The following is a 13,421-nucleotide window of genomic DNA, read 5'->3' as shown; positions in this document are numbered from 1 at the left end:
CTCCATTCCTTTCTAACATACACACACACAGAAGCACCCTTCCGATTTCAAATGCATATACACACAAAGGCCCCCAGCTGAACAGCTTGTCTCCGTTGGCGGCTAGCAGCGCCGGTCTTATTTTCTTCGGCCCCCACCGGCCTGGTCTCTGGCTGCGCTGATCTTCTTTTCTTCGGCCCCCGCCGGCCTGGTCTCCGGCTGCACCGATCTTAATTTCTTCGGCCCCCGCCGGCCTGGTCTCCGGCAGCGGCTGGCTGCGCCGATCTTCTTTTCTTCGGCCCCCGCCGGTCTGGTCTCCGGCTGCACCGAACTTAATTTCTTCGGCCCCCGCCGGCCTGGTCTCCGGCAGCGGCTGGCTGCGCCGATCTTCTTTTCTTCGGCCCCCACCGGTCTGGTCTCTGGCAGTGGCTGGCAGCGCCGGTCTTCATTTCTTCAGCCCCCACCGGCCTGGTCTCTGGCTGCGCTGATCTTCTTTACTTCGGCCCCCGCCGGCCTGGTCTCTGGCTGCACCGATCTTAATTTCTTCGGCCCCCGCCGGCCTGGTCTCCGGCAGCGGCTGGCTGCGCCGATCTTCTTTTCTTCGGCCCCCGCCGGTCTGGTCTCTGGCAGTGGCTGGCAGCGCCGGTCTTCATTTCTTCAGCCCCCACCGGCCTGGTCTCTGACGGCGGCTGGCAACGACGCCTTGTGCTGTAGGGCTCGTCACAGCCACGCGGCGCCCTCAATGTGAGCAGGAGCAGAGGAGGCCACGTGATCAGCTAGACCTGCCCACTGGGGGAAGCCCAATCCCCCAATAGGCTAATCGCCCCTGGATCCCACGACGGCCTTGCAGGTCTGGTGCTCCACTTCTGGTTCCAGTTGGGTGGGCCTGGGTCCAAATTGGGTGGGCAGCTGCCCACCCAGGCCCACCCGTGGCTATGCCACATGTGGGTATATGGCTTTTTTTTACACAAGTAAACCTTTGAGAATTCAATCTTACAAAAATAGCCAGTGTTAATACAATCAATAGCTTCTGCTAATCAATCTTCAAACCATGTATTTTGTACAAAAAAAATGTAAGAATCCTTAATTCAATCTTTAATTTTTATAATTTTTGTTTATTATATCTTTATTAACAATTACCATAAGTCAGGACAAACAATGAACATCAGCATGATCATCACCATATATCCAACAATGGTATCCTCATCAACACTGAACAGTATCCCACAGATAGTTTTGCTATTATATACCCCCCCCCTCTTTTATTTTATTATTTTATAATTTTTATATGGAGAGGAAAAAACTTTGGTACTGGAAGGAAACGACAAAGACTGAGGCCTGAACCAGTTAGTATAGTCACTAGTCTGAAAAACTTTTCTCTTTATTTTATAGGTAATCATGTTTCCCTGATTGGTATTTACAGCCTTTGAGAATTCACCTTACTATCTTTATAGTATTTTGGAAAGTTATTGAAATATTCTTATAATTTTGCGAGCTTAAGTCTTTATAAAACAAATCTAATTTTTCGTTTACATTTTGTGTTTATTGATTTATTAGTTAATTATTTTATTTTGAGTTTGACATAATATTTATTATTTAATTTTTAGCACCAGTCTCTCATCCCTATCACTGTGGTAGCCACTTATATTCAGGCCGATACAGTACAGTGCACTCCGGCGGAGCGCACTGTTAACACGCGATTGGACGCGCGTTTTTGACGCGCTAGCATTACCCCTTATTCAGTAAGGGGTTGAAAATGCGTGTCCAACCCCCCCGAACCTAATAGCGCCTGCAACATGCAAATGCATGTTGATGGCCCTATTAAGTATTTCCGCGCGATTCAGAAAGGAAAATGTGTAGCCAAGCCGCACATTTTACTTTCAGAAATTAGTGCCTACCTTTGGGTAGGCGCTAATTTCTCCGGGCACCGACTTAATATCATGGCAATATTAAGTCGGAGGTCCCAAAAGTTACGAAAAGTTTAAAAAAAAATAAATTTGAAATCGGCCCGCGGCTCGCAGGTTGAAAACCGGATGCTCAATTTTGCCGGCGTCCAGTTTCCGAACCCATGGCTGTCAGCGGGTTTGAGAACCGATGCCGGCAAAATTGAGCGTCAGCTGTCAAACCCGCTGACAGCCACCGCTCCTGTCCAAAAAGAGGCGCTAGGGACGCGCTAGTGTCCCTAGTGCCTCTTTTTACCTCTTTTTACCGCCGGGCCTAATTTGAATACTGAATCACGTGCACAGGAGAGTGGCCTGTGCACGTGCCGGGAGAGTGAGCGTTCGCCCGCTCTCCCGTGGACTTTACTGTATCGGCCCGTCAGTTCCTTATCACAGTACAGATTTGGAGTATCTTATTTTGTGCCTCTCCAGACTGTAGGGAAAGTAGCAAACTGAGAGCTCAATAGCTAGGTATTGTGTGCACAATTGCAGTGTAGATGCGTTAACAAATAGATGCCATTCTTTATGTTTTTGCTTTCTTTTCCATTTCCTCTCCCTTCCCCGAGACCTATTTCCCCTTTCCTTTCTACCATTTGATCTCTCTTTTCCCCTTCTGTCTTGTTTCTTCTTTTGCTCTTTTGACTCTTGTCCCTATCTCGTTTCTACTTTCACCTTTTTCCTTTAAAGCTCCTTTTTCCCCTTGATAGATTCCTTTCCCCTTACTGCCATGCATGCTTTTTTTTTTTTTTTTCCTTTTTCCCTGCTATAACCTAAACTTTGGGTCTCCAGGAGAGCCAGATGAGTTCACAGCTGCTGCCTTCCAGGAAACCAGAGAGTTTGCCATGTTTGAGAGAGGAAGCTGAATCTCTCGCTTTCATGCGTACCCCTCGCTCCTCTCATCTAAGAAGGAAACAGAGCAGGGGGCAGCAGTGTGTACCTGAGACCAAGAGCTTCACCTCTCATGTGCTGTAACATGAAGGATTGTTATCTGGGTCCAATTCTGGAAGACAGGTTGATCTAATCTTTCTTGCAGGCATGGATTTGTAGCTTTGGTTTTCTCATTGATTTCTCTAAGAAAAAAAAATGAATTGTATCCATGGATACCATAGGGTGAATCCAGGACTAAGTCAACCCGTCCTCTAAAAATGGAGCCAGATGGTAAACCTAGTCACATGCTGATTTTACTGAGAACAGCCACAGATGGAGAAATGCTTTCCAGAATGGAACTGTACAGAGAAAAGCATGAGAAGAATGTATGTTAACGAGAGAGAGAGAGAGAGATTGTGTGTGTGTGTGCGGTGGGGGCAGGGGAGAAGGGACATGGGAAGATGGAAAGAGAGATAAAGGTACCTGGGGAGCGGGAAATGAGTGTACTGGGGCAGAGAGAAAGGAGCAGCAGAGGATGGGGAAGTACTGGGGGTACGGAGAGGAAAAGGGATCAGGGAGAACCATGAGGAAGGGAGCTGGATTCACAAGTGAGGAGGGACAGAAAGGGTGAGATGGGACTTAGAAAAATAGAGGGAGAGAAGAAGAGGCGGTAGAATACAGAGATATAAACTCAAAAGAAAAGGCAAAGGGTAAAAAAAACGGCAAGAGAGAGGCAGCAAATTACACAATGGAGAAAAAATACCAAAATGGGGATAACATGGAAAATAGTTCTTAAAGGCAAAACAATTAGGAAAGGAAATTAAAATTTCTAAAGATTGAACAAAATATGCAATGGAAAAAAAAAACAGAGTAAAAAACCTGAAAGAAAGAAAGGAGATGAGTGAAAAACATGAGAAAAGCAGAATAAAGAAAAAAAAAAGATAATGGGATAAAATGTGGAAAATAAGGTCATGAAATACAAGACTTAAAAATATTTCAAAATATTAATGTACCGGGGAGGAGAGGAGAGGAGGGTGGCTGAGAGTGGAGGATTAACATTGTTTTAGACCACGAACTGATGTGTTTTAGTACTTGGGCTCTGATAGCTATTCTTGATTGAGTATATTTACAGTAATTAAATTATAATCATGTACAGGAATATGTATGGATTTCAAATCTACACTGCATCCCCTTTGCTGTCACTCAAAGCAATGCATGCTATACTTCTGCATGAAAATGTAGTTTCTTCAATGAACTGATCCAAATTATAAACTGCTTTTCAAGATTCAGAAAACTGTGTATTTTGAGACTCCTCTTCCAGAACCTTTTTGTGGTTGGTGTGGGCGCGTGCTGTGAGCAGGGCTGGTGCTAGCTTTTTTGCTGCCCTGTGCGAACAATTATTGTGTTGACCCTCCCCCGCCCCTGCATTTTCATTTAGTCTCTGTCTTGGGCCCACCAAAAACAGCCCAGCTCCTTCCAGCAACCTAAACTTTAAAAACTGTCACCCCCCCCCCCCCCCACTTCCGGGCCTTCACCCCCTTCCCCGGAAACCATGGCCAGTGCAAGAGTATTAGGTGCCCTAGGCGAACCTTATACCCTTGCATCCCACTCCCACCCTCACAATACACAGAGTTAAAAAATATGCATTCGTAATAACAGAATAAGAATATTCAAAGTATAGTCTTCTGAGATAAAAACAAATATCAACATGTATATTATATTTACATGCACTGTTATGGTGCCAACCAGAAAACCCTACAAAAAAAAAGACACTTAGAACCCATATGACATTAGGACTACTGTAACACGTGTTAAGTGTGGGCTTGACCCTCAGAAAGCTATGAGTAAATTACAATTAAAATATAATAAGCCTCCCATACCAAAACAGACCTAACTGCCAGCACTTAAAAAGTAAGAAACCTATCATTGAGAAGGCAGCACTACAAATATAATATGAATCCCTAAAACACCAATACACCTCCTATAATGAAAACAGAACAAACCAAGCTGCTATAGATCCCTAAATGCTAGCAGAATACCTCTCCTTGCTCACACATGCAGAACAGAGGCAGACTCTCAACAAATACATAAAAAAGAAACCTTTGGGGCAGATTTTCAAAGGGATACGCACATAAGATATGTGCGTAACCCCCGAAAAGCTTCCCCTTCCACCCCCTGCACGCGCCAAGCCTATCCTGCATAGGCTCGGTGGCGCACACAAGCCCCAGGACGAGCGTAAGTCCCGGGGTGTTCCTGGGGAGGGCGTGTGAGGGGGCGTGTCATGGCCGGTGCGTCATCGGGGGCATTCCGGGGGCGGGGCCGTGGGCATGGTTCCAGCCCAGGGACGTTCCAGGGGCATGGCTGCAGCCTCTGGACCGGCAGCCGGCTGGCATGCGCAAGTTACGCCTGCCTCGGGCAGGCGTAACTTGTAAAATAAAGGTAGGGGGGGGGGGGAATTAGTTAGGGCTGGGGGGTGGGTTAGATAGGGGAAGGGAGGGGAAGGTGGGGGGGTCCGGAAGGAAAGTTCCTTCCAAGGCCGCTTCGATTTCGGAGCGGCCTCGGAGAGAACTGAGGATGGCTGCGCAGCTCGGCGCACGCAGGCTACCGATTTTGCACAACCTTGTGTGCGCCGACCCTGTATTTTATAACATGCGTGCAGTAGCACGCGCATGTTATAGAATCAGGAGTAGATTTGTTCGCGCCAGGTTGCGCGAACAAATCTACTCCCGAGCGCACCTTTTAAAATCTACCCCATAATGTATAAATAGAAACATGCAGGCAAAAACTGAAATGGAAACCACAACATGTCAGACCCTGAATGCAGTGCAACAATGGAAAAACAGAGCCATCACCAATCCTCAGCCATTAAACAATAAAATCAAGAAATATCATAAATACAGAAATCATAATAGTATAAACATACTAATAAAAATATTTTCAAAACAGCTGATAAATGGAAGATCCAATAATTAAAAACTCATATAAAATGTTTTAAATTGCCCAAATACCAATAAAATATTTCAAAACAGCAGACATCAAATACTATCCAATAATTAAAACTAATAATTAATAAGGCTAAGGATTCATGTTCTCAATACCTGGGAATATTTTATTTCCAGTCACCCTGGGATTGTCGTAGATTAGTGGGAGAGGGACGTACAAGCTTTCTCTTCCGTCTCTCATAGATATAGATATATATCTATACACACACACACACACGCACAAACATACAAATATATGTTCTCTCTCATGCACATGCTCCCTTTCACATACACATACACACATGCTCCTTCTTACATACACACACTCACACAAGATCTCTCTCTCACACCTTCATACATATGCTCTCACACATATATGCTCAGACACACACATGCTCAGACATACACATGAAGAGAAGTGGCAGGGCTGGACTCCCACCCATTCAGAGAACACCTTATGCTTGGATACCGCAAACATTCCTGTTATAAACTGCAGAATTTATTGCTCAAAAAGAAACATATAGACCTCTAACTCTATCAACCTTACTATTCTTCACCAGCCTCAATGCTCCCTTTCACATACACATGCTTACACACACACTTGCATGCTCCCTTTCACACACATCTACTCAGACACATGAAAACACATGCTCACACAAATGCTCAGACTCACACACAGGTTCCCTCCTGCTCATACATACACATATCGGCTCCCTCTCTCACACACACACACACACCAAGGACTCTCTTGGCAGCCATGGGTCCTCCTCTTCTTCACTTCTGCCACAGGGATGGTTGGGAATCATTTTGCAGCCTTTTTTTCTTTTGACTGCTTGGCAGGTTGGGACCGCGGGCAGCTCTGCAGCTCCTTGCTCTCAGCTGCGCTGCAGGTTGGGAGCATGGGGCAATCCTACAGCTCCTTCCTTCATGCAGCAGGTGTGGAGCACCAGGAGGCCCGCAGCAACTTCCACTCAGCCGCGTGGTGGGTTGGGACCTGCCATGCGGCAGTTGGGAGCACCAGGCGACCCATAGCTCCTTCCGCTCGGCCGCACAGCAGGTTGGGAGCACCAGGAGGCCCGCAGCTCCTTCCGCTCAGCAGCGTGGGAGCACTAGGAGGCCCGCAGCTCCTTCCGCTCAGCAGCGTGGCAGGTTGGGAGCACTAGGCAGCTTGCTGTTCCTTCTGCTCGGCTGCGCAGCAGGTTGGGAACACCAGGCGGCCCGCAACTCTTTCCACTCAGCCATGCAGCGGCCTCTTCCTAATTTTGGCCTCCTGGTGGGGTCCAGTGGGGCAGTATCAGCCACACTGGCTTCATCTTGGGCTGACTGTGGGCCACAGGTCACCACCCCTTTCAGGCCACTGCCCCGTACAAGTGCACGGCATGCACAGTGGGTTGCTCAAGCTCTGGCTGTGAGAGAGTTAAATCATCTATTTCCACCTGTACTTAAAAAGTTTAATTGCTTGCAAATAAAGCAGAAAGTCTGATCAAACAACAGCCTGCTTCACCCTCAAGTGATACACAATGAGAGGATTTCATTAAAGTAAATTATATTTATAGGATATATGCCTATGAAAAATAATTGCAGATCCAAAACTTATTTTTTTCACTCACATATATGAACATCATTAAGAGACTGATTTTCTTAGCTGCAAAATTATTTCGTGAGAAGGTTTTCACATGAAAAATAGTACAAAATAGTGCCTATACACATGCAAAAATTCCAAAATGTAGTTGTTTTCTATGTATTTTTGTGTGGAAACCCCTTTTAAAAAAATAATTTAGCAAAAGTGGCCTTTGCAATACTAAATTTACATGTATACTCCACTATGCACAAAAGGTTTTTCAAATACCACATTATTGAGCTGCTGTGATGCAAATTCATGCAAATCAGCTCATTAACGTGGCATTTTGCAAAGACGGGCATGCAAAAATACTTTGGTGGCCTATTTTTGCCAAAAAAAAAAAACCAAAGAAATTAAGCCTTGATGAGGTTCTAATGAATCATTGTGCAGATCTAAAGGGGACTTGCAACTTGTGAGGTAGATCTTAAAAACATACGCGCGCGCGAACAAAAGTACACCGGATTTTATAAGATACGCATGTAGCCGCGCGTATCTTATAAAATCTGGGGTCGGTGCGCGCAAGGCTGTGCAAAATCAGCAGCCTGCGCGCGCCGAGCCGCGCAGCCTGCCTCCGTTCCCTCCCGTTCCCTCCCGTGTCCCCCCACCTTCCCCTCCCTTCCCCTATCTACCCCACCCCCCAGTCCCCCGGCACTGCGGCCTGTGCCGGGGGACTTGGGACAGCCCTCCCAGCCCGCCCCCGAACTGTCGCCATGCCCTGGACCCGCCCCGGACCGCCCCCTGACCACGGACATGCCCCAGGACACGCCCCCTCCCGCCCCTTTTACGAAGCTCCGGGACTTACGCGCATCCCGGGGCTTTGCGCGCGCCGGCGGCCTATGCAAAATAGGCATGCCGCCGCATGAGTGACTTTTAAAATCTAGCCCTGTGTGAGCAATGAGCATACCCCCAGTCCAAAGATAAGTATCATCCATATTGCCTGATAGTCTTAGTGGACCCCACCTCTCCCACCCTGACAACCTAACTCCTTGTGGATCCTAAATGTCAAATCCAAGCACTATTATTAAGCACTGCCCCTTTCCATGCCACTCACTTGTCTCCATCCCATCTAAATCTCCATTAGCAGTTGATCCCTGCCCCTAAAAGCTTACCCCATTGAAGGAGCAGGCTTCCGGGGACAGAGGCGAACCCTACATGCTCCTGCTCTGCCATTGCTGCTTTCAGAATGGTGACAACTGACCACAGGAGCCCTTTGGATATGTGCAAAGGAGTTCCTACGGTCATCTGGTGCCATTTTGAAACCTGGCAGTGGCAGGGCAGGAACCCATGGAATATCACCCTTTGATGGGGTAAGCTTTTGAGGGCAGGGGAGGTGGGTGATGGGAGGGCAATCCTTACTGGGGATTTAGATGGTATTTAGACTTGGAGGGGGCCAGAGAAGGGAGGGACCTTTACATTCACATGGCATTCTTCCTGGGCACAGTTTGCACATTGCCATGGTTAGGAATGAGAAAAGTTCTTGGGCATGACAACATGCAAAAAATGTCCTAGCAAAGTTGCGTGCAAAATGTGTACTAAACTGTGGTAAATACATCTGCCTCTAAAATAGTTGCTGTCATTTTTTACTTTATCCCTTGGTTTCATTACAAGATTACATTAAAATGTCATATAGCCTACCCCCTTGCAGTAACAAGTAAGCCATAGAACAACTTAAATTCCCACCTGATTTCTGCACACACATGGGCGTCACTTATCAAAGAAGTCTCAAAAAGTGCAGTTTTGAAGGAAATATTAATGTTGGCGGTACCTTCAAGCACATAAAGCTTCTTGGCTCATCCGTCAGGCAACAAGGGTGACCAGAAAGAAACCTCCTTGGTATAGTTGAATATAGGAAACTAGGCCTTCGGTCCAAAACTATTTAACTTAGGAAGCCACCCCCCGCCCTCTGACATTTCACTCCCAAAGCAGAAATTTCATCATCCTGCTTTCGAGAAGCAAATGTCTGGGATTTCTTCCCCCCCCCCCCTATGTTTTAAGTAATAAATTGTGTTGCTACACATTTCTCTATGGAGAGCTTGACTTCAAGGAAACTGTAAAAGCCATGAGCAGTGTTTTTTGTTTTAATTTGCTTACACCCTTTATACTTGATGTTGAAAAAAAAATCCCCTTCTTTCTGCTTAAGACCATGAATTGAATTTGTGCGTCCAACACAACAGTTTCTACAACCAGATAGATTTGGGGTAGACTGTCAATAGGACGCCTAACTGGCAGGTTACCTCGCACATTTCAATTCAGACAAACCTTGCCAATTATTAACCACAAGGTACCTACATATTTATTTATTTAGGTTTATATATGTTGTGTTTGAATGTTGGCTTGTTAGGCAAGTAAAACAGCACGTGTTAAATGATGGCGTAAAGTCCGTGTGTTAGCGGCATTCCTACTACTGGTGAGCATTGTTTAAACTGAAACATTTGCATGTAGTTTCTATCCACATTTCCAAAATGCCCCCAGGAATGCCTTTCTAAGCAGCCATAAGTGGCTAAATATTCACTTAACTGGGGATGGCTGATTTAGGGAGGCTAACTCTAATTTTACCTGTGTACAAGGCTCCTAAGCCTTTGAAAATGTATCTCTTTATTGTTTTAACTTGTCACAGGAAACACAGTTGTCACATTGCAGATATAGCACGACAATTACAATTGATTTATAAAGGTGCTAAAATTGTGCTTTTTCTTTTTTCCACTTCTTTTTTCAGGCACCGCGGAAGGGAAGCAGGCAGATGGCCCTACTGTGGGGACATGGCAAAGCGTAAGAAGTCAGTCTATCTTCTTCCTGGTCTTCATCATAGCTTTGGTTCTTAGCCTGGCACTTGCTTCGTTTGCAGTATTCTTAATAAGTAAGTAAAAGGGAGCCAGTAAAACAGCTGAGAAAGTTCAAGCAGGCTCGGGACAGGCAAAATAGTAACCTTAGTGCTAGATCAAGGCAGGGAGGAGACAGCAGTAAAGTAGAAGGGCACTAACCGGCCACTAACTGAGTGGCTCAAGCTGTTCTCATTAGCCAGCCTCTTATGTTTCTCTCTGCGCTCCCTTTCGGGCCGATACAGTACAGTGCGTGCCGGCGGAGCGCACTGTTAACCCGCGTTTGGACACGCTAGCTTTACCCCTTATTCAATAAGGGGTAATAGCGCGTCGAAAATGCGCATCCAAACACCCCCCCCCAACCTAATAGCGCCCGCAACATGCAAATGCATGTTGCGGGCACTATTAGTTATTCCTGCATGATACAGAAAGTAAAATGTGCAGCCAAGCCGCACATTTTACTTTCAGAAATTAGCGCCTGCCCAAAGGTAGGCGCTAATTTCTGCCGGCACCGGGAAAAACTGCTTTTCTGTATACCCTCCGACTTAATTTCATGGCAATGTTAAGTCGGAGGTCCCAAAGTAAAAAATAATGAAAAATTTAAAAAAAAAAAATTTAAATCAGCCCGGGCTCGCGGGTTGAAAACTGGACGCTCAATTTTGCCGGCGTCCGGTTTCCGAACCCGTGGCTGTCAGCGGGTTTGAGAACCGACCCCGGCAAAATTGAGCGTCGGCTGTCAAACTTGCTGACGGCCGCCGCTCCTGTCAAAAAAGAGGCGCTAGGGGCACGCTAGTGTCCCTAGCGCCTCTTTTTACCATGGGCCCTAATTTGAATAATTTGTTTTTCTGAATCGCGCGCACAGGAGAGTGGCCTGTGCGCGCGCCGGGAGAGCGGTTGCTCACCCGCTCTCCCACGATTTTTACTGTATCGGCCTGAATTAGCCTGCGACGTGCACTGTCACTGAATGGGCCCCCATTGTCAGCGATGAGAGCTGCGGTAAGTAACACGCATCACGACACATCGCAGGCTAGTAAATGGATCACTTTCAGTAAGCTGGCGAGCCGCAAAGTTATCCAGGTAAATAATACGCAGGGATAACTTTAGCTGAATAGTCAGCAGAACTTATCTTCTCATGAACAGATTCTGCTGAAGTTGCCCAGATAATGTTATCCAGCTAACTCAGCAGCTCACCGGTTTACTGAATATTGGTTAAAAAAATTAGCGGTGGTAAAGCCAAGCCCCATTCCTATTGCCACCCCACCTCCACTCCCCTCCAAAATGTAGTGGCAGAGCAGTGGAGCCCCCTCCTCCCCAATCTCTTTAAAAAAAATGTAGTGGCTGATCCCTTTCCTTAATTTAAAATATTTGAGAAAGTCCCCATAAGGTTCCCAAACGTAGAGCGGCGGAGTACAGTCTTTTACCTCTTCTTTCTCACTTAATACGTAAGTGCCACAAGCTCTGGGAGCTCCCAGCACTTATGTATTCATTTATTCATGCCATTCCTCCACTGATTGGCTCTTCATTGATAGCTGAAGGACCAATCCCCATTCAGGACTGAGTATATTATATATGCTTTGAAAAGTTTAAAACAATGATCTTTGCACACTCTAACTACCCCAAAACACATTTGGAGTTAGGAGGAGCCAGGAGCAGGGGTGGCTCAAGGCAATCTGCTGCCTGAGGCAAAGGATGAAATGGCTCGGTGCAGGTGAAATCACTGAGGGCCAGGGCAGGGGGAAGGCGATGGAGGGCGAAGTGACTTGCCCACGGCTCTAACCACTCAGTTTTTGGGCCTGTTATTTTTTTGTTCTCTGTCTTCAGCATCCACACTAGGGGGCGCTGGAGAAATGTTTGATGGGACTGGGAGGCCTTTCCCCCTGGGTCTAGAAATAGAACTCCTCTATTCCCTACTGCCTGCCTCCAACCCTTCTCCAGGATCTGCCCCCTGGGGGTGTGAGAGGTTGGTGAATGGTGGGAGTCTGTGTGTGTGACACACTCTCTCTTAGGGCTGATAACAAGGGTATTAGATGCCCTAGACAAACCTTACAGCCTTTCATTCCCCCTTCCCTCCCCTCCCCACATAATTAAAATGTATGCATTCTTTCCCATTTTAAAATGGATTAACTTCCCCAACCTAAAAAGGCAGATTGCATATGGAAACTAGACAAAGTACAATCTTTTGAAGTAAAAATATCACATACAACATATATATTATACAGGCATACACTGCAAAAAACACACTTTCAATAATACTAGTTTAATAGACTTAATAAACTACCTTTCTCATAGTAATCAAGGCAGTTTACTGGATCGCATAAGGTATTAGCCCTATGGTAAAGTGCATTGGGTGTGGACTTGGCCCACAGAAAGCCAGGAATAAACTGAACTACAATTCCAATATAGTAAGCCTTCCAGCACTCAACCTATGAAAAAGCCATACTGCAAATATTACATTAGGCCCTAAACACCAATACACCTCCTATTAGGAAAACAGATTAAAGCCAGGTTATTGTAAATCCCTACACAGAAACTACAGGCTAGCAGAATACCTAAAGCTTCGGTCACACAAGGAGAACACAGACAGACTCTCACCAAATAAAGAATAAAGAGATCATAAAATATATATTGAAAAGTGCAGACAAAAACTGAACTGGAAATCACAAGAAGCCAAACTCTGTAAGCAATGCAAACACAATCAAGAAATATAAAACATTAACCATACAATGCCAAATGGCTCTGCCGAGGCCCCGCAGGTTTCTCTTCGGGCCGCAGCACCAGCAGTCTCTCTTCGTCTCTTCCGCCGGGAAGTAAAAAAAAAAAAGGCATAATAAAGTCAGGGTGTGGTGGCCGTGACAGGAAGGTTTCAGGGGCAATTTTGCTGCCTCAAAATCTTGCTGCCTGAAGCGGCCGCCTCACCCTGCCTCATTATAGAACCGCCTCTGGTCAGGAGCTACCTCTGCAGTCCACACCTTCCCTACTGGCTAGGCTTCCGGGTTTGTTTTGGGATTTTTCTCACGTTTTTCTTGGTAAGAAGCCGTGTGAAAACCCTGGGTGTTGCCTGGAGAGAGGTCATGGGGAAACCTTTCCCTGGGAGGTGCAGACCTGCCCCACTGCGACCTCCTGGAGGACAGAGGCGTGGTGGAGACCCACTGAGAGCACCTTCTGGTGTTTTTGGACTCTGCTTTTTGGAAGAGATTTTTGTATTACAAGATCT

At 46.3% G+C, this 13,421-nt stretch overlaps 1 protein-coding gene across 1 annotated transcript in view; it reads left to right on the top strand.

Annotated features, from left to right (window-relative positions):
* The window catches only part of LSMEM1 (leucine rich single-pass membrane protein 1), a 62,168-nt gene that overhangs the window by 23,356 nt on the left and 25,391 nt on the right, over positions 1-13,421 (top strand). Inside the window, exon 3 of the mRNA XM_029616237.1 lies at positions 10,105-10,245. Coding sequence (XP_029472097.1) covers positions 10,105-10,245 — 141 coding nt within the window. The remainder of the gene's footprint in view (positions 1-10,104; positions 10,246-13,421) is intronic.

Source organism: Rhinatrema bivittatum, chromosome 9, assembly GCF_901001135.1.
Source record: "Rhinatrema bivittatum chromosome 9, aRhiBiv1.1, whole genome shotgun sequence".
NCBI lineage: Eukaryota > Metazoa > Chordata > Amphibia > Gymnophiona > Rhinatrematidae > Rhinatrema > Rhinatrema bivittatum.
Note: the sequence above shows the minus strand (reverse complement) of the source record. Positions and strands in the feature narration are given on the sequence as shown.